Genomic DNA, 19,589 nt, shown 5'->3' with positions numbered 1-19,589 from the left:
CAGAGCACGCCAGGCACTTCTGTCTTCCACTGCTTCCCGCAGTTTGGTCAGACTCATGTTTGCAGCTTTGAAGACACTATCCAACCATCTCGTCCTCTGTCGTCCCCTTCTCCTTGTGCCCTCCATCTTTCCCAACATCAGGGTCTTTTCCAGGGTAGAAGATTAGATAAACATTAATGAATAACAACACTTGCATAGGCTGAATTATAAACATTAATGTTTCTCCCAGCAGTTATTTAAAGGCTACTTATTGCTGCCTAAATCATACTACTACAATACTATCCACAATATAGAGTGAGTACCAACAGAATGATACCCAAGGATTCCCAGACAATATTGAAGCAAAATCCTTTTAAGTCCTAGAGAAAAAAATAGGTTTTTCCAAGAACAGACAGAAAAAAAATAGCAGTTCTCTGTCCCATCCTTCATCAGAGATGTCTGGTAGAAAAGCAAGGACAGCAGGCATGGGGATCACAAGGAGCCTAACATTATGACCCTATAGGAAACGTTTAAGATTTCAGAACCACAAATGAGGAATAGCAAGCTTAGAAGAACAAGAGGTCAACGAGTTTATAATCTAAAAAGAAGAGCAATATATAATTACTAATAGGTGATGGAAAATGTAAACTGGAACCTAAAATTCGTGAGTTACATGAAAATGTAAACTGGATCACAGAAGTCTTGAGTAGAATTGTTTGGAACAGATTTTGTAAATATTTGGTGACAATGCCCTAGAATCATAATACTGTACTAGAAAACGAATATTTTCGTGACTTACAATATTTCTCAGTTATCTGCTTCATAGTGTTCTTGTGTTTATACTTGTACACAAATTGCAACAGCTGGTGTTTTAATTATTAGTTTCAATGCTTAGTTCTTTAGACGTGTTTGCATTTTATACTCAAAGGCTAGTGGCTGATGCAAATGGCAGCCATAGCAAAAGCAGTTCAGCCAGAGACTGTGGCGCTGGGGGAGAAAAGGGGATGAACATTTTCTCTCTGTTCCATGGTCTCAATGAAAGTTGCACACGCAAAGTGCTGCTACTTGCCACGTTAGGGGAAACTTGCGCACAGAATGCAGGTCAAAGTGTCAAAGTAGGGGTTTTTGTGTGTCTTACATGTGTGAAAGAAATTTATCAGGGTCAGCCTTCTCCAGCCCGCTATCCTCCAGATGTTATAGATTACAACTCCCATTAGCCTCAACCAGCACGGCTGTTGTTATAGTCCAAAATACATGAAGGCCACCAAGTTGGGGAAGGCTCATTTAAACTAAAAATGAACTCCATTCTTGATTCAGTATATGGAACCATGAAGTCTCATAACCAAAATAAACATTCACTATCAATGGTACCTTACAAATCTAGAACTGGTTTGTAAAACATGGACACCGTAAGTCTGCATGATGCATTGGAATTTAAATAAATTATGCTATCTAGTTTTCAAATGCAGTGGATGTCCAGAAGGACGCAAATGTACAATTGTGTATACACAATGCCTGATTTTACCTTCCTTGCACTTCATAGGATGCTGCTTCCAAGGACTTCACAACTTTTGGGGGACATAGTAGCCAATACCAGAAGGCACCTAATATTAAAATTGTTTTGCATTCTGTTGATGTGAACATCACACATTTACTGAGTGGCAGTACAAGTTTCAGAAAATCAGGGATTGTGACAATTTATGTATCAATTACAGTGACAGTGGTACCTCGGGTTAGGAGGTCCGTTCTTAACCTGACACTGTTCTTAACGTGAGGTACCACTTTAGCTAATGGGGCCTCCTGCTGCTGCCATGCGATTTCTGTTCTCATCCTGAAGCAAAGTTCTTAACCCGAGATACTATTTCTGGGTTAGTGGAGTCTGTAACCTGAAGTGTCTGTAACTTGCGGTACCACTGTATCCATAAAACAAGAACAAAAATCAAGTAGCTTTTAATTTACTCCCTATATCCTGTTTCCAAACCTATGGGGTTTTGTGAGGGCATAACGTTTGTTTTTATTTTTTTGCAATCTAATTTTCCAGTATTATTTTCAAAGTGATTTATGCTACAATCCTAACCTCCCCCACCGTGCCCTTTATCTGGGAGTAAGCCTCATTGAATTCAAGGGGACTTACTTCTGAGTAGACACAGTTGGGATTGTGCTGTGATGTATGTGCTGGTACTTTCTGGATGTACAGAAAAAGCAAGTGCCCATCAAAATATGCCCCCACCCCAGTGCACAAAAGGCAACAAGTTCTCTTTAAGAGCAAAGAGTTGCCACTGCTATGGCTTCAATTTATTGAATTAAGAATCTGAATTCTAATCCCACCCACACCAAGTGGAACTCTAAAATACCGAAGGAAATGGAGAAATAAGAATTCTTCCAGTTAATGGCTGTATTTACAAGCAACTTAATTAACAAGAATGGGGATGGAGAGGTTAGCAAAGAATTGCAAAATGAACCTCAAACCTTCCTAATAAAAAATGAAAAAATGAAAGTTTTTTCCTCTGCTGTAAACTAGACTGTCTATTGCATTTTCTGAAAGCAGAGTTTTTATTATGTACTTTCATTTATGTGTATGCCTTGCGAAAATGTCTACACAGCAAACTGGATAGATGCAAGATATAAAAAGTGCTAGCCCAAAGTGAGAGGATGTGGGCTGATTTATATCAGTTGCATCTCAGAAATGTCTTATATTATACAAAAAGAGTTAACAGGCTGCTTGCAATAAACAAATAGCGCTGGCTTCATATATCTTTGCTTGTTTCCGAGGGTAATTAATATGCTGCAAACACAATGGTTAGATCAGAATGAAGTGTGATGTCAAATTTGTTAGGAGAAAGGGAGAAAAATAGCTTCAAAATTTTCCAGTGAGAAAGAGCTAAAAGGTTTTGCATATACTGTACCTAGAATACGTCATTCAGTCACTTTAATAGCAGTTTCTTTTCAATTTACATTAGCTGGGCTTGAATTGAATTTCAAGTCTGGATCAAATTTTGCCCAGTGTTCTGAACAAAATGTCAAAGAGCCAACTTTATCCTAGTCAAACCAAATTTTAGAAACAGAACACTTTTTTAAAAAAAGAAAAAAGAAAAAGAAAGCTATCAGGACGATTCTGGGATTCCAGGTTGTACCCCAAAATTGGTTTCCTTGAAATGAAGAGGACAGGTTTATGGCATTTCTATGATGTAAGGTTTTATTTACATATGCATGGAGGCTGAACATAAGATAGAAATTTGCAACTTTAAAACCCCAGCAGATCCTGTTCTCCCATTAGGTTTCTAGGCAGCTACAGTACCAATGCCATAGCACTGAATTGTCACAAAGAACAATCTTCTTTATTTTCCCCCCAAGACTGCCATTCTATTCCCATTCGCTCTCTCACCCACACACCCACACCAGTGATATGACCTCTAGCCACAGGTTTCTAACCAGCGGACTTGCAGGACTCTATTTTCAGCAGTCTCTCTCTCAACAAAGAAAATCTACTCCAGATTTTCTTTCCTTCTGCTTCAGATTAAGCTGCAAAGCCTCTGGATACACAGTCATCTAGCCTCTGGCCATACTTGCCAGAGTACAAAATATCCTGGCCCCTAGTATGGTAGCTGGTGGTTTTATTGAAAACTTTAAACAGGCAGCAGAGAGATCGTAGAAAATTTAAGATTTCTTTTTATCTCGCCTTGGAAAAGCACAAAGGTATAAATGCATGAGCTACTCTATATATCATTTTCAGACTGAGCACATAGCCGCTTGAGCTCAAGGAGGGCCAATCATCACCGGATCAGGGCCACTTGCAGTGAAACAACTACCTAACTGAAATGTAGGCATGGAAAACAGATCTGGGCCTCTATCATTAGTTTTCAGAGGCCTTTCATTAATTGATACCGAGTTTTGGAAGAGTTCCCAGTAATGAGAACCTTTCTGCATTCAAGAGTCTATTGTCAAGGCAGAATATATATATAAACACAGTTGTACTTTGGAAGTCGAACAGAATCAGTTCCAGAAGTCCGTTCAACTTCCAAAATGTTCAGAAACCAAAGTGTGGCTTCTGATTGGCTGCAGGAAGTTCCTGTAGCCAATCGGAAGCTGTGGAAGCCCTGTCGGACGTTCGGCTTCCAAAAATAGTTCACAAACCGGAACAGTCACTTCCGGGTTTGCGGCATTCGGGAGCCAAAACATTGGAGAACTAAGCTGTTCAAAAACCAAGTACAAACAGACACACACGAACACACACACAGCTGAATAATTTCTCTCTATATATACATATATTTACTTACAAAAAAATTGTTATGACATCAAATTGCATTTGGACACTTTTATGTCTTACATTTTCATATAGCTGAAAATTTGATACAAATACACAGAAATATAAAAGCATAAAAAAATTGAGTACTTACATTCTGCATACTTCTGAAGCTGAGAGAATTCCGAAGGACTGAGGTTAGCCCATTTCTCCGTGTTCATCATAATGATGGCAAAGTGCAGTTTACATACCAGTCTTGTTGTCTGCTTCAAGTGGAGGTAATCAAAATACCCCCCAGCAGTTTTTACAGTTTAGTTTCTCAAATTATCAGATATCCAGGAAGAAGAAAATCAATCTGCGCTAACGTCTAGATGGTGCCAATTTTCTGAAGCTTCTGGCACTGATGGTATATGAAAACACTGTTAAAAGAAAAGTAAAAGCCACGATTAGGAGATGCAGAAATGTGCATGTGCTGCTTTTGATGATATATGCTAAAATATTCCTAAACATTCCACGAGTATGGCAAATCATTTTGGTCTGCCACAACCACCAACAGCTTTAGACATGGGAAACTGCCAGACTTTATGCAGTTAGTTGCCCTCCAAAGTTTTATGCTTTATTAGGTATACTTTTTAGTTACACTTTTCAGAAGTCAACAATGCTGAAGATCATGGCTGGAAATTTGACCCTAATGTCATGACTGTCAAGCAGGTTTCACACACTGCATGAGAAGGAACTAGGATCTCTGGACAACAGTAAGACTGGACCCTACTATATACTCATCAAATGACGTAACAACTTCATTTCAAATTATGGATGTTGAAGAATTCAGACAGAAACAGAAACTGCCTATGTTCTCTGACTCATCCCATGTCTAGAAGCGAAATCAATCCAGCAACTATGATTGGCATTCATTGTTGTCAGTCTGCAAGCAATACATGACATTTCTCCCCTTTTGCATTGGGTTCCCTATAATTATGTAAAATTCCACCACAGCGGCCAGTGAGATGAATGACATAGCTTTTCAGAAACTGGAGTGCAGTGGAACAGAAGCAATGGTACATGCAGCAAACAAGTTAGAATGGAAACCGATGGCTTCTTATATCCGTAACTTCAAAAACACATTTTAAACACATATTAAAAATTGGTTGCACACACGGTAATCCTTGCACTAACAGAACATTCAGGCAGTGCTACTTCGGATACAACTGTTAAGATTCAAAAAAGTTTAAGAATGCAAGTTAAATCTGCAATGTGTTAGGAGGGAACACACTTTCAACAAGGATAGGAAGATTTCTTTATATAGAAAAATGTGAGCCGGAAAATATCCATGACATACTGTTCAATAACTTGCAGAGCAGAAGTAAAAGCTTACATAACATATAAACCAGACAAGGATGGTTAAGAATTAGAATGGTACATGTTGTGATAGGAACCTTCTTCAAACCTTCTTCAAAAGTGCTACTTTTCCAGGGCTGTTCCAGTGGAATTCATGCCCCTTATGCCAAGCATGCCACCTAATACTTCCCGTTATAATAAACAATTTTAGAGCTTTTCACCTCAAGGTGTAATACGGATGTGTCTCAATAGAAGCTTTCATCCTCTTTTATCCTAGTCTCTCCCCCAATTGTTTTATTAAAACAAGGATCCTACTGCACCAAAGTCAATAATTACTGAAGGAGTTCCCTTGGAGACTTTTATTTTCTGGATTCAGCATCTAAACCTGGCATTAATTAGTTGGCAAGCAGAATAAAGCACTCTCTCAGCTCAGCTGGCACCTTTGCTTCCTAAATCATATTTTCCCCTCATATGCCATGTTGTTAATTATTTTGAGATGTAAAAAAAAAATTGCAGTAAACGAACAAATGAACTGTAATAGTTCCAGAGGAAAGGGATTCTGGTGAACAATACAGTGGTACCTCGGGTTAAGTACTTAATTTGTTCTGGAGGTCTGTTCTTAACCTGAAGCACCACTTTAGCTAATGGGGCCTCCTGCTGCCGCTGCACCGCCACCACACGATTTCTGTTCTCATCCTGAAGCAAAGTTCTTAACCCGAGGTACTATTTCTGGGTTAGCAGAGTCTGTAACCTGAAGCGTATGTAACTCGAGATACCACTGTAATGGTCAAAAGATTTCCCCCTTCTAAAGCATGATGTTGCATGTCATCCATTGCAGGGCTGGAGACAAGGGACAGAGTATGAGTGAAGTTTTTGGGAGGACTCTTGAGCCTCTGCAAAAGTCACATAATAGGCAGAAATTCAATTTGTGGTGTTTTCTGTCCCATAGAGGTACATTTTTAAGGAAGTTCCACAAGCTTGATTTCTGTCAACCATGCTGCTGTTACAAAGGCACAAGAGTTCTGTCATCAAAACAAAGAAAGTTAGTTTACTGAAGAGCATCTGGTAACCGTCGTAAGGAATCCACGGCTATGGCTACAGTCCCATGCATACTAACACATAATACTAGTGTTCAGTAGTCTAGGTCAGGTATCCTCAACCTTTTTCAAACCCAAGACCCACTTTTAACCCAAACATGCATTTAGGGACCTATATATTAATCTTTCATCATATATTTGCATGATGGTAGTCCTTTTGCTGAAACTCACAGTGGTCTAGTTGTCTCCCAAAAGTGGATGTAGGCATCTTATTACTTTCTGGATTTATCCTTCACTTTTCAAATAGAACATTGTGCAAGGTAGCATACAAAACATAGAACTTGAAAGGTTACAATATAAAACTGCACATACAAACTATATAACTAGCACTGTAAACAAGCCACAAAAATGTCAGCAAGGTAAGAATTACCATCCTTCTAGCAATGAACTTGTCTGGTCCCTTGCCTATCATTTTGCTGGTGAAACAGGGCCACCTAATCATAAGGTCATGGTTTCTGCGCACTCGAGGGACTCAGGTACACAAAAGGACATTAGCCTGCAAATTGCTATATTTTTTTCAAATGACTCGACAAGCTCACTCCCTTCAAGTACCTGTGGAATGATGAGTGCATATTGTGGGTTGGTGGAAAGAGAACAAGCCAGCCTGCTTGCAGCTGTAGCCACGATCTGGAGAGCGATGTGCAACATGAGTTTATGAACAACACTGCTTCCTGCCCTGCACTGCTTTCAAGAGGAAAGAAATTAAAAAGGATACTCTCTCTCCCCTTTCTCCCTCTCCAGAAAACTCCCTAACCAGTTTCAAGAGTAGCAGCTAGCCTCAAACCTAAGCTCTTTAGATACAACACTGGGGAGGTTTCAGGAGGTGCAGCAAGAATAAACTTAACCCTTTCCCCGCTACAAAATTCCTGGGCTGGCTGGAGTCCTTAATAGAAATGGACCTGGTGATTCACTGCAATGCTTTATTGCTGGTCTCCGTCTGTATTTACTTAAAGTTGGCACTAATACTAACTCAAAGCAGTCGGCTGGGCAGAGCATGATGGGGAGGCACTGCTCACCTGACTTTCTAGTGTAGAGGTCACTGCAGCAGCCAAGGGAGAGAGGGGTAGGGAGGTCAGTGTGGGACAGACATAGTGGTGGAGTCAATCCAACACACCTGGATAGCTCGGTTGGTTAGAGCATGGTGCTGATAATGTCAAGAAGAAAAAGAGTTTGCATTTGATATCCTGCTTTATCACTCCCCTTCAGGAGTCTCAAAGCGGCTAACATTCTCCTTTCCCTTCCTCCCCCACAACAAACACTCTGTGAGGTGAGTGGGGCTGAGAGACTTAAGAGTAGTGTGACTAGCCCAAGGTCACCCGGCAGCTGCATGTGGAGGAGCGGAGACGCGAACCCAGTTCACCAGATTACGAGTCTACCACTCTTAACCACTACACCACACTGGCTCAGTAGTCAACGTTGCAGGTTCAATCCCCATATGGGACAACTGCATATTCCTGCATTACATAGGATTGGACTAGATGATCCTCAGGATCCTTTCAAACCCTAGGATTCTATTATCATCACACTATGGCTACCTCTCTGCAGCCTTATCCCCCTCTGCTACCACCAGCAACCTCCACAATGGGAAGGCAGGTGCGCACTGAACATAACTATGCTGACAGAATGTTCTCCTATGCCAGGCATGTACACAACAAGGAGACATATTGTACTGACTGTACAAAGCTAGTAGCACAAAGATAGCACCCTTGGGAAGCTGTAGACTCAACTCTTACTGGTGCCCCAAACCTCTTCTCCTCTGATTACAGCAAGCTATAAAAAAGGGGAAAGAAAGATCTACAGTCAGTGCAGCTCATTCTGCCATTCGTCTACAGTTAAAATTTCAGGATGTTCTCTGGTTAATTAATATGTCAAAGGAGGAAAAGTTCACAATGGAACTTTCAATAAAATCATGGAGGCTTCATTTCAGGTTACGGTGAATTATTTTTCTGAAAACCAGCTTATTTTTAAATAGATGTCCCATGTAATTTATTGTTGTCTTAACACTTAATGCTATTAAAGCTACTACTGGGATTGCTAATTATATTACATTCCAGAGCTTTAATGTCAGCGTGCAGAGTTCAGTGACAGCCTGCTTCAGCAATTTAATAAAAGAGATTTCATTTGAACAAATAAGCATCAACATTCACATCAACAGCTGATCAAGAAGCTATTGTAAGCTCAGAGAAAGAAAAAGGAATAGGACAGATGCTCTTGTCTGGTAAAATGATGATGCTGTGTGTAAACCAGTCATCACTTTTAGTCATCACTGACCATAGACATATTTAGACATAAATGATTTACACATATCACTGACCATAAAGCATGTTATTAGCCAAATTAGTCTGTGAACATGCTGCGTGGTTGTGCACCCCTCTCAATCCCTCCTCACTTTGTTTCTCCCCTCCTTGAGCAAGAAAACAAACCACTGAGCAGCTGACTTTGTATTACCTTAAATTTGGCTTCTCAATCAAAGTTCGTTGGGTGGGAAGAAAGACCACAGGTGTGTGTTAGGACATAACCGTAAACCAGCCACTATATAATTTGTTTTCCTGCTCAAGGAAGGAAGCAGCACAGCAGGGAGTATTCAAGCTACATGTACTACTTTGTCTAACTGGCTTATAGCCAGCAATGTGTCCAAACAAGGCCAGTTCTTGGGTCAATGATGTAGAGAACAATAGAACCATTAGAAGCTTAAATGATAAATCTGGCAAATTAACTGCAAAGGAGAAAAGGTCTTAGAACGTTGGAAGAACATTATATGACTAAGAGATTCCAACATGAAGCAGGAAGAAAGAAAGAAAGAAAGAAAGAAAGAAAGAAAGAAAGGAAGGAAGGGAGGAAGGAAGGCAACAAATCAAATACTTTTGACAGATTTCTAGTAGGAATGGAGAGCGGTGAAAAAATATTGAAAAGTCTTCCTCACCTGCAAAAGTTTATCATGAGTCAACTCAACAAACATAAAACTCCTTTCAGATGTTTTGCATGGAGTGAATGCATTGCCACACATTTATTTTATCACCTGAAAAGAGCTCCCAGTGTTTAAGAAAGCTGATCCACTAGAGTACAGGAAGACTCAATAAGAGCTTTGGGTTGAAGTCAACCCCACTGAAAGCAATGGGATTTTACTCACCTATTTCAATGAATATACGCTTGAGTATGATTAAGTTGGGATCCAACCACTAGTATATTTTCCTTAGTTTAAAAAGACCATACTGTATTTAATATCATGTTTTAAACACTGCAGTGAATATTTCAATTCATGTTTCACATTTTTGGTCTTTCTCTCTAAAAAAACACGCACCCATGCTAATTATTTTAAAAATGCTTAAAATGTGCTAGTTAAAATTCTGGACACACAAAAGCTCCTTCCTTTTCCAGTTGGGAGTGCCTTTTGGGTGACAAAGCTAAATCGAATTATCTTTCAGACTTGATATTACTTTGAGTCATACAAGTGAATACTTAATTCAAGAGCTTTCTACAAAAAATCTCAAGGACCTTGTTTTCAGAATTCTAAATGCTTTATTGTAATTCGAAAGAATGTCTGATTTAAACTATAAAGCAGCAAAAAGTCTTCCATTGTAATCTGTATACGTGCCCCTGCATAATAATGAAAACATATTCTGTATCTTTTTAATTCTGCTATTGTAAGAAAAATGTTTTCTCTCAGATACGATCTCTCTTCTCGGATCCACTCATTATACATAACATTTATAACTGGAACAATAATATACTTCAGATACTGGCTGTAACTTTTAGTTTATCTATTGTAAGAGAAAATGCCACTGAAAAGAATAGACAGAACAGACTGAAGGCAGAAAAGGTGAAATAGGGATATGTACCACTGCTCGTCGCTTCCAGCAAACACAGACTAGAGACCCTAGTGGATTTGGGGTTCCCAATGTTTGGAATGGGAAGCACAGTGCAATGTGTGCTTCCAGGGACCTTTCCCTTCCTTAACCAGCAATAAGACAAGCTGCCTTTACACTGGCACTTCTGCTTGGATTGATGGCAGCTTGTTTGTTTGGGATCCCCTTTCCATCTTTCATATGGGCCATAACAAGCTCTAACCCTGCACATTACATACTGTTTCCTCAAACTCTTACTGTAATGCACTGTGCATGGGACCAGCTTCTGAAGATCCTTTGGAAACTCCAGTTGGTAGAAATCAGAAACAAAGATGTTGGTGGGCACTCACCCATGGGATCGTATGGCATCAGAGTCGAAGAACCTCAGGCCTGAGGCCCAAATTTGCCCCCCCCATAGCCCTTTATTTGGCATTTGGAATTCTTCCAATGCAATTCTTCCCCAGGTCACCCCCCTCACTGGCTCTGCTTCACACACCTGTTTTTTTTTGTTGTTTTTTTTTGCCTAGTTGGAACGTGTCATTGAACTCCGACAAAATCTCTTGCTCAATTTACATTCATTGTTCTTTCTATCCACTGGCCTCACACACTAATGCCATGTGGCCCCCATAAAGTTGGCCAGAAGGGAATGTGGCCCTCAAACAGAAACAGATTCTCCATCACTGCCTCAAAGCATGTGCACTTCTGGAAGAATAAAGGGATATCTATGAAAGGACTTGCTTTCACTATGCAATGCACATGGGATGGGGGGGGTGTCTAAGCCTAACATAAAGAACCATTTGTCGAAGAACACGTGTGTGTGTGTGTGTGTGTGTGTTCTGGAAAGGGGAATGGAAATTAATCAACTGTTGCTCCTAGCATCATAGGTCTGTTTATTATTCTTCCGCAAGATTACTTAGACACTAATTAATCTTGTAGAATTATAATAAACAAGCTTCAAGTGCTGAGGGCAACAGCGTAAGGCCCTCAGCTGAAAACAAATAGAGTGGTGAAAGGAGGACAAAAAGTATCTGCAAGTTATCAGTTCAGACCTCAGTCAATTGTCTGGATGGAGAGTAAAGAGGAAGAAAAAGATAAAGAGTAGTGGGTGGCCATCACAGGCATAAGGCCCCCAACAATTACAACAGGGGGAAACCCTAACATTCATTATTTATTATTTATGTGGGACATTATTGCAGTCAAACCAACCATACATGTTTTGCTAGATAGGCACATGAAAGGGCCGAGGCACTCACAGCTTTCCTATAAAATTTGCTCGAGAGAACTCTGAGATCACTTCCTTTGTTTGTGCTGACAGGAAGCTGTAACACTACAGCTGGGGCTGGGCATCTCTCTTTTTCTTCACCATGCATTGAAGCTGACCACACATGCATGTCTGAGCTCTGCACCCTTTTGAACTTAGATTCTGTACTTTTCTAACTTAGATATTAGTTATAAACCTGCCTTGATTTTGCTACTGCAACTGATGCTTTACATTTTATGTAAGTAAATACCACTTTTACTTCTTCACAAAATAATGAGTGTGTGGCTGTTTTTTTTAAGGGGGAGAAAAGGGGTAATACCAGGAGAAATCCAGTCTGCCTTAAAGCATCATGGATTATTGTTTCTAGAAGGTTAAATCAACATTGCCTTAGCTTCCAAGTTTAAAGCTGCAATAATAATAATAATTTATTTCTACCCCGCCTCTCTGGCTGGGTTTCTCCAGCCACTCTGGGCAGCTTTCAGCAGAATATAAAAAAAAAACAGAATAAAACTTCAAACATTAAAAACTTCCCTAAACAGGGCTGCCTTCAGATGTCTTCTAAAAGTCGGATAGTTGTTTATTCCCTTGACATCTGATGGGAAGGCGTTCCACAGAGAGGGCGCCACTACCGAGAAGGCCCTCTGCCTGGTTCCCTGTAACCTCACTTCTCGCAGTGAGGGAACTACCAGAAGGCCTTTGACGCTGGACCTCAGTGTCTGGGCTAAACGATGGGGGTGGAGACACTCCATGTGAGCAAGGAAACTATTCCTAAAAATTATTTATTGAATTTGTACCCTGCCCTTCCTCCCAATGGATTCCAAACACATAATTATTATTTTAAACAAACCTAAAATAGTGAAAAACATTCTTAAGCCACTGGTCTCAAAGCTGCCAGAGTTGATTTAGATACAGAGATGGTGTTGCGCAGTGGCTAAGAGAATGAGCAGCAATCCAAAGATGGCTGGTTCAAATGTCAGCTCAGTCATATAACACACCAGGAGGTCTTAAAGAAGTCACTGTCTCTTAGTCAGGAACCTAGAATGTGGGGATAACAGTAAGGGCCAACTTTACAGGGCTGTGATCGCACAACAATGCTACAAAGAATGTTACAGCGTTGCAAGTAGATTTACAACACAATCCTATGCATGTCAAAAGAAAGTCCTGCTGAATCCAATAGAGCTTACTCTCAGGTATGGGGGTACAGGATTGCAACCTTAGTGGCACCAATGCTTAGGATAGGGATGCACAACCTTAACTTGAACTGAAACAACACTTAAAAACAAAGGAAAAACACAAGCCAATAAGGGAATCTTCAGTTGGTTTGCTTTAACTGTTCAAGATCACATTTGGAAGAGACTACCCAGCAGATCAGAATAGCTACAGATTCTGGCAATTCTCTTTCACCTTCCCTATGCTTCAGCTTTGCTTTTATTACAAATTATGTCAATGCTCTTTACAGTTTGAATGCTGGTAGCTGACTGGTTCACAGAAGAATAAAAAGGGTTAGGGGGAAACAGGGCATCAAGGGCTTAGATCTCCCAAGTGTGTGTGCATCTTCATATTACACACATAAAAATATGCATTGTATGAAATATCAGTTGACATAAAAAAATGTTTGTTTTTATTCTGCTTTTTCAGTTGGAAAACATTGAAAATGAAACGTCCAATACTGGGGTACTCCGAATAAAGGTCTTCAGCTTTATTAGCTGTGAACACACTTCTTTGTATAAGCCTACAGCTTCATTAGTCATGCAGTAGGTGGGAAATTTTATGCTTATGCCTTTAGAAAGAAAGAAAAAGATTCAATGCAGTATACTGTTATAGCTGCTGGGAGCGGTTTTGTAACTTTACAGCAAAGAGAACAGCACTGGTTGCTACACTTAACCACCCATCAGTACAAAACCAATCCCCCTTCCTCATTAGCACTTCCAGCGCCAATTATCTGTTCCCAGTGGCATTTTTAAACCGAGTAACTGGACAGCCCTAAGCGGGGCTAGGGAGGAGCGGAGGGGCAGACCCACTGCCAAATATTAAGCTTTGCTCACATCAGCCAGAGCAGATGATGGGGGGGGGGATAGCAGTCATTTTGCTAGCTTTGGGTATGCTAGTGCCAGGCTAGCAAGCCAAGGAGTCCAAGGATCAGGTCTGTTGGGGTTTGGATAAAGCAGATCCAAAGCGACCAGTGTCCTATCCTCATCCCCAAAGCACCTTGTAGCTTTAATTAGTTACCTGAACTGATTATGGCCCGTGGTATCTTCCCACCGACCTGGTTACAGCTGAAGCCTTCACCCTGGTGAAGCCCCTCACAATCCCTTTTCCCTTTGTGTCATGCCTTTTAGACTGTAAACATTAGACTGTCTTTAGTATTAGTTGTAAGTTGCCCTGGGAGCCTTTTGCAGCCGAAGAGCGCGATGAAAATCCTTTAAATGAACTAAATAAAGAGATAGATCCCACTCCTAATATCTGTACTACCTATTTGCCTGCAACACCTGCCAACTTACCGCAACAACAGCATATATCATTTTCCAACTCGCATTGCTACAGCTATTGATATTTCAGTGATGACTCATTTAATTTTCGGCACAGCCTGGGCGTGTTAAAAAGGCATGAAGCCCGGCCTCCACTTATCAGTTTTTTTCAGGCATCTACTCCATTAGAACAAAGGCAAGTCAATGAGAAAATGGTAAACAGCCAGATAAGATGCACAGTGCAGATGCAGCAGCGCCATGAATCATTTTCATTTGCCCAAGAAATTATGAGGTTCATTGCACACCATAGGAAAACATTTTCCCCCTATTGTGCTTTCTAGGAATGAATCAAAACAGTTGACTGGCAGCCTAATCCTAAAAACATTGGACTAGATCCAGAGAACTGTATGACTAGTTGCATTTGCCCAAGAGAGATTTGGATTTCTTTTTCTTGAATGAGAGTCTGACCAGCAGCAAACCTCACCTGGAACTTCAAAAGCAGGTTGTGATACAGCACAGGAGTCTATGAATGCGAAGGTTAGAAAAAAGAAGAAAAAGCCCACTGGGCATACCAGGTCTTGGGTGCTCCTAAAGGAGCTCTTTAGATCCTGGTCATTGGAAACACTCCAACCAAATGCGAGCATATTTAACACCATTTGAATTCAGGAAGGGAATTGTAGCACATGCTCTTTCATTGCAGACATGGGATTTTAGACTACTTAATTTAATTCAAGGCAAAATTATGTTGATGTGTTTAAAGTATTCTATAAGAAAAAAAGTATATGTCCAAACTTCAACCCTGAAAATGATAATTACTTGTGGCTAAGAAACAAAAACCCCACTCAGGTTCCAAACAAAAATTGCCAGGCTTCAATTTATAGTTTTGCTTGATTAAAGACATGCCCTTTTTTAATTGTCAAAAAATAAATGACTGCATTAGCTCCTTCAAAATTTATATAGATCTTATGAAACAGTTCAGCTTCAGTCCCTAAGAAACAAAGTAGATATATATTTTTCTGGAAGTTGTAGATTTTATTCATGGATTACAGCCCAACCCTAGTTGACATTAATCTAATAAGCAATAAACACTGCACTCCTCATGAAAATATTTAACAGCTTATATGACTTCAAACTTCATTACATATGCAGCTGCACTATAAATACAGGAAAAAAGTTATTCAGAAGTTAAATAATGGCATAAAAATATTTTTACAATGATTTCAGTAGGAAACTGGGGTTTATGCAATACTATAGTTTTACAATGCTTTCCATTTCTAAAGGAATCTTACAGGTTATTATGCTGTAAGTATTAAACTAGCTAAATAAAATTCTGCTACAGTTCTGATAATACGCAATGGCCAGGATCCAAGAGATGTGTTTGAATGTGCCAAGCATAATTTCTGATTTTCTCTTCTTTTGGAACAACAGGCTCCTAGGCCATAACTAAAATTGCTTTTGAAAACTTCATTAGTGTCAATCAAAGTTTTCCATGCAACATGGGGGATTGCTCTTTGAAAACACAAGTCCAAAGTTCACTTGGGCATATAGAAAGAATCAGTGTTCTTTGTAATCAAATCCATCTCTGCCATGAGTCACTTATATGACAATCAGTTTCCAGAAATTCGAAGAGTATATCCATAATTTGTCTATGAAATGGCATTCTGAATAACATGGATGTGACTCATTCCGTACCGTACAATACGCTTCCACCATGATAAATAGTGCACAAGCTCTTAGTCTTGCACAAAGATAACAAATGTGATACCCTGCAGATGGTGTGAATTGCAGCATCCACAATCCCTGGTTTTACATCCTGGGGATGACAGGAACTGTAGATCAGTGTTTCCCAACCGGTGTTCCGCGGCACACTACTGTGCCATGAGACATCGGCTGGTGTGCCGTGGGAGGGAGGCGGGCGAGAGGCGGCGGCGGCGAGGATCCGCGTCGAGCCGGGGGCGGCTCCGCGGTGGTGGTGCCGAGCGGCGGGGCAGCGCGCGCAAAAGGGAGGAGCGCGAGACAGCGGAGGAGGAGGAGGCCGGCATGTCCGGGCAACAGCAGCAGCAGCAACTCCCGCCGCCGCCCCCTCCTCCGCCCGCTATCGCCGCCACCACCACAACAGCCGCCGTCGCCTCAGCTGCCGCTGTCCCTCAGTCCCTCGCTCTGCTGCCTCCTCCCACCCCGGCAAGGGGGAGGGAAAAAACTTTCACTTTTGTGCGTCCCTCCCGGCGTGACGCTGCGCGCTGACGTCACGGGGCGGGGCTTTAATGGTGGTGTGCCGCGAGATTTTTTTCCGGTAAACAGGTGTGCCGTTGCCCAAAAACGTTTGGGAAACACTGCTGTAGATCATGAGACTTTTAATCTCAGGGTTCTGGGTTTAAGCCCCACATAGGGTGAAAGATTCCTGCATTGCAGAGGGTTGGACTAGATGACTCTTGTCGTCCCTTCCAACTCTACAGTCTGTGATTCTGTGAGCATATGGAGGATACCATGTGTTGACTACCCCTGGATTCTCACATTACATCTGCATCAAAACTAACAATTTTTAACAGTCATCAAGGTGTGCAAACCATGGTTAAAACCAGGCATGGGCAAAGTCGGCCCACCAGCTGTTTTGGGACTACAATTCCCATCATCCCTGACCACTGGTCCTGTTAGCTAGGGATGATGGGAGTTGTTGTCCCAAAACAGCTGGAGGGCCGAGTCTGCCTATGCCTAGTTAAGATGGTTAGCATTAACCATATTTAGGACTGGTGCAGATACATAATCTGGGACAAAACCAGAGACCTTGCTTTTCAAAGCAAGCAAGAGGGAATTCCAAGAGTGCCCCTGCCAGGTGAAGTGTGAGAAATGGCAACTAGGGAGGCAGCCCTTTGAATGGTGGCTACAAAATGCCCTCTCCAGAGAGACTTATCTGGAGCCTACCTTGATGTCATTTCAACTCCAGGCAAATATCTCCCCACCACCACCTTGAGTCTTTTAACCTGTTCCTGCATTATATTTGTTTCCCCTGGGCTATGGGCTTGTTTTAAAAAACAACACCACACACAACTCTTTTTACTTCTTGTATGGTCATTTGAATTACAATTAATTTGCTTTCACTTTTGCTGCAAGCCCACCATGACAGCAGTTACAGAACAGCATATGCAAGAGAGACTGTGTACTGTTCCATTGGCACATACAGTATATCTGAAGATTACAGCCACAGTCACTAGGTCAGGACCTACTAGATGCAATGACTAATACCTCAAAGTTACCCAGATATATCCTTTCTTAATTTTACACGGTCACTGTTTTCTCAGGGCCAATTTGGCAGAGTGGGGCATCTGCCTCAGCTAGTGGGCTCTGGGAGGGAAGAGGATAGCAGAGGAACACCCAGCTGTTCTTTCTGAATCCCCCAGTTGTTTTCCTCTCTTGGAGATGTGTATGCCACATAACCTGCCTCTAATACTCACTCCATACATTTAAACAGTGCTATTTTTCTAGAAAGGGTCGCAGGTGGCGCTGTGGGTTAAACCACAGAGCCTAGGACTTGCCGATAAGAAGGTCGGTAGTTCAAATCCCCGCAACGGGGTGAGCTCCTGTTGCTCGGTCCCTGCTCCTGCCAACCTAGCAGTTCGAAAGCACGTCAAAGTGCAAGTAGATAAATAGGTACCGCTCCGGCGGGAAGGTAAACGGCGTTTCCGTGCGCTGCTCTGGTTTGCCAGAAGCGGCGTAGTCATTCTGGCCACATGATCTGGAAGCTGTATGCCAGCTCCCTCGGCCAATAAAGTGAGATGAGCGCCGCAACCCCAGTCGGTCATGACTGGACCTAATGGTCAGGGGTCCCTTTACCTTATTTTTCTAGAAAAAGAGGTACCGGAACTCACCATGAATGCGTCCCTTGTTCCCTTATACAGGCAGCCACATGAGAGGCGCCGAAACAGAGTTCCGGCAAGTTCTGGCTGGGAAAAAAGCCCCACATTTTAAGCATATTTGAACCACACTGCTTCTCACAATGAACCTTGGGGACTGCATTTTGTTAAAGGTCGCTGGGAATTGTAGCTCTACAAGGGGGAAACTACAATTCCCAAGATTCTTTGATAGGAGGGAAACATGTGCTTTACATGTGTGTTGTGGCCTGCATGACTCAGGTGCAATAATGGTTGCTCTCCCATCACCAGCTGTGAAGTAAAGTTCACAGCCATTCCAGTCAGCTTCTGTATGTGGCAAATGGGGCAGCAGACATCTTTTGTCCTTTCCTTCAGAATGTCTTGCAACTTTTTAGCAGAATGTCTTAGAAGGGCCCTGCCTCTCTTCCATCAAACAAGTCAAGGAGGTGAATGCTTTCTGTTCAGCTGCATAGAACAGTTTTAACAGAAGCTTTGCAGGACTGCAGGATTGGTGTAGGTGTATGGTTTGACTAAAAAGGCAAGCTAGGTACCTAACTAAAATTCATCAACCATAAGATATTGGCAGCAACAGTACATGCAGCATATATTTGGGGAACTCATCTATCTTGCAGGGTGGGGAATGCAAAAATAAGAACTCTCTCTTAATCCCCGAGTTTCATTCCTTTTACATGGACTATCCTATCACAGTTATGCAACAACCCCTTGTCAAAACAAATGTAGAACATGTAAAAATGCAGTCACTGTTAATAGCTGGTTCTAATTTAAAACTTTAATCGCTTGTTAAGTGTCTAAACTTTGAATATAGAAAAGATAACAATTCCCATAGATGCATACTGCTATTATATCCTGGTTATATTTAACATTTTTCATTTATATGTCCATTTTGTATGTGACCATCAGGAATATTTTAGTCTAAAAGAATTATCACTGCAATTTTAAGAGCCACAAAATTCTGTCTGGAGAGCTTTCAGATTTTCTTCCTGTGTTGTCAATGACAAAAAGCATGCCTGTGACCTTATGTTCATCCACGCTGAAGTAAGAATTCAATCTTGTGCATTTCAAATGCTGGATCATCCGTCAAGTTTATTTTTCTCATCACAGAGACAAGAAAAGCTCACCAAACGGTAACGGTATCTTGAGCAATATTAACCAAGAAAGAAATTCATACGGATCCATCATGATAATTTCAAGTGATGCCTTAGTAGCTTCTGCAAGACCAATATGAGATTTTGTGCTTCGAGCCTTTGGGGCAATATGGAACATTTAATGATGGACAGTTAAAATGTCACAAAGCAAAACAAACTGATGAGGGCTTCAGTCCTATATCCACTGAATTCAATGGGACTTACTTCAGTCCAGACACTATGGGACTGTGATTTAAGGTGGGGCGATACTCACTTGCTCTAGAACATATCTAAAAAGGCATGGCTCAATTAAGAGAGGGTAAAGGCAAACATCCACGGGACGT

General features: G+C 41.3%; 1 protein-coding gene across 6 annotated transcripts in view; it reads right to left on the bottom strand.

Annotated features, from left to right (window-relative positions):
- DGKB (diacylglycerol kinase beta) overlaps positions 1 to 19,589 on the bottom strand; it is a 301,695-nt gene that overhangs the window by 213,609 nt on the left and 68,497 nt on the right. For all 6 annotated transcript variants that reach the window (XM_081164533.1, XM_081164535.1, XM_081164532.1 and 3 more), the window contains one exon: positions 4,377 to 4,641. In XM_081164533.1, the coding sequence (XP_081020659.1) occupies positions 4,377 to 4,446 (70 nt within the window). In that variant the 5' untranslated portion in view covers positions 4,447 to 4,641. The remainder of the gene's footprint in view (positions 1 to 4,376; positions 4,642 to 19,589) is intronic.

This window comes from Podarcis bocagei, assembly GCF_964188305.1.
Source record: "Podarcis bocagei genome assembly, chromosome: 12".
NCBI classification, from domain to species: domain Eukaryota; kingdom Metazoa; phylum Chordata; class Lepidosauria; order Squamata; family Lacertidae; genus Podarcis; species Podarcis bocagei.
The sequence above is the reverse complement of the archived record's forward strand: the minus strand, read 5'-3'. Positions and strand labels throughout refer to the sequence as shown.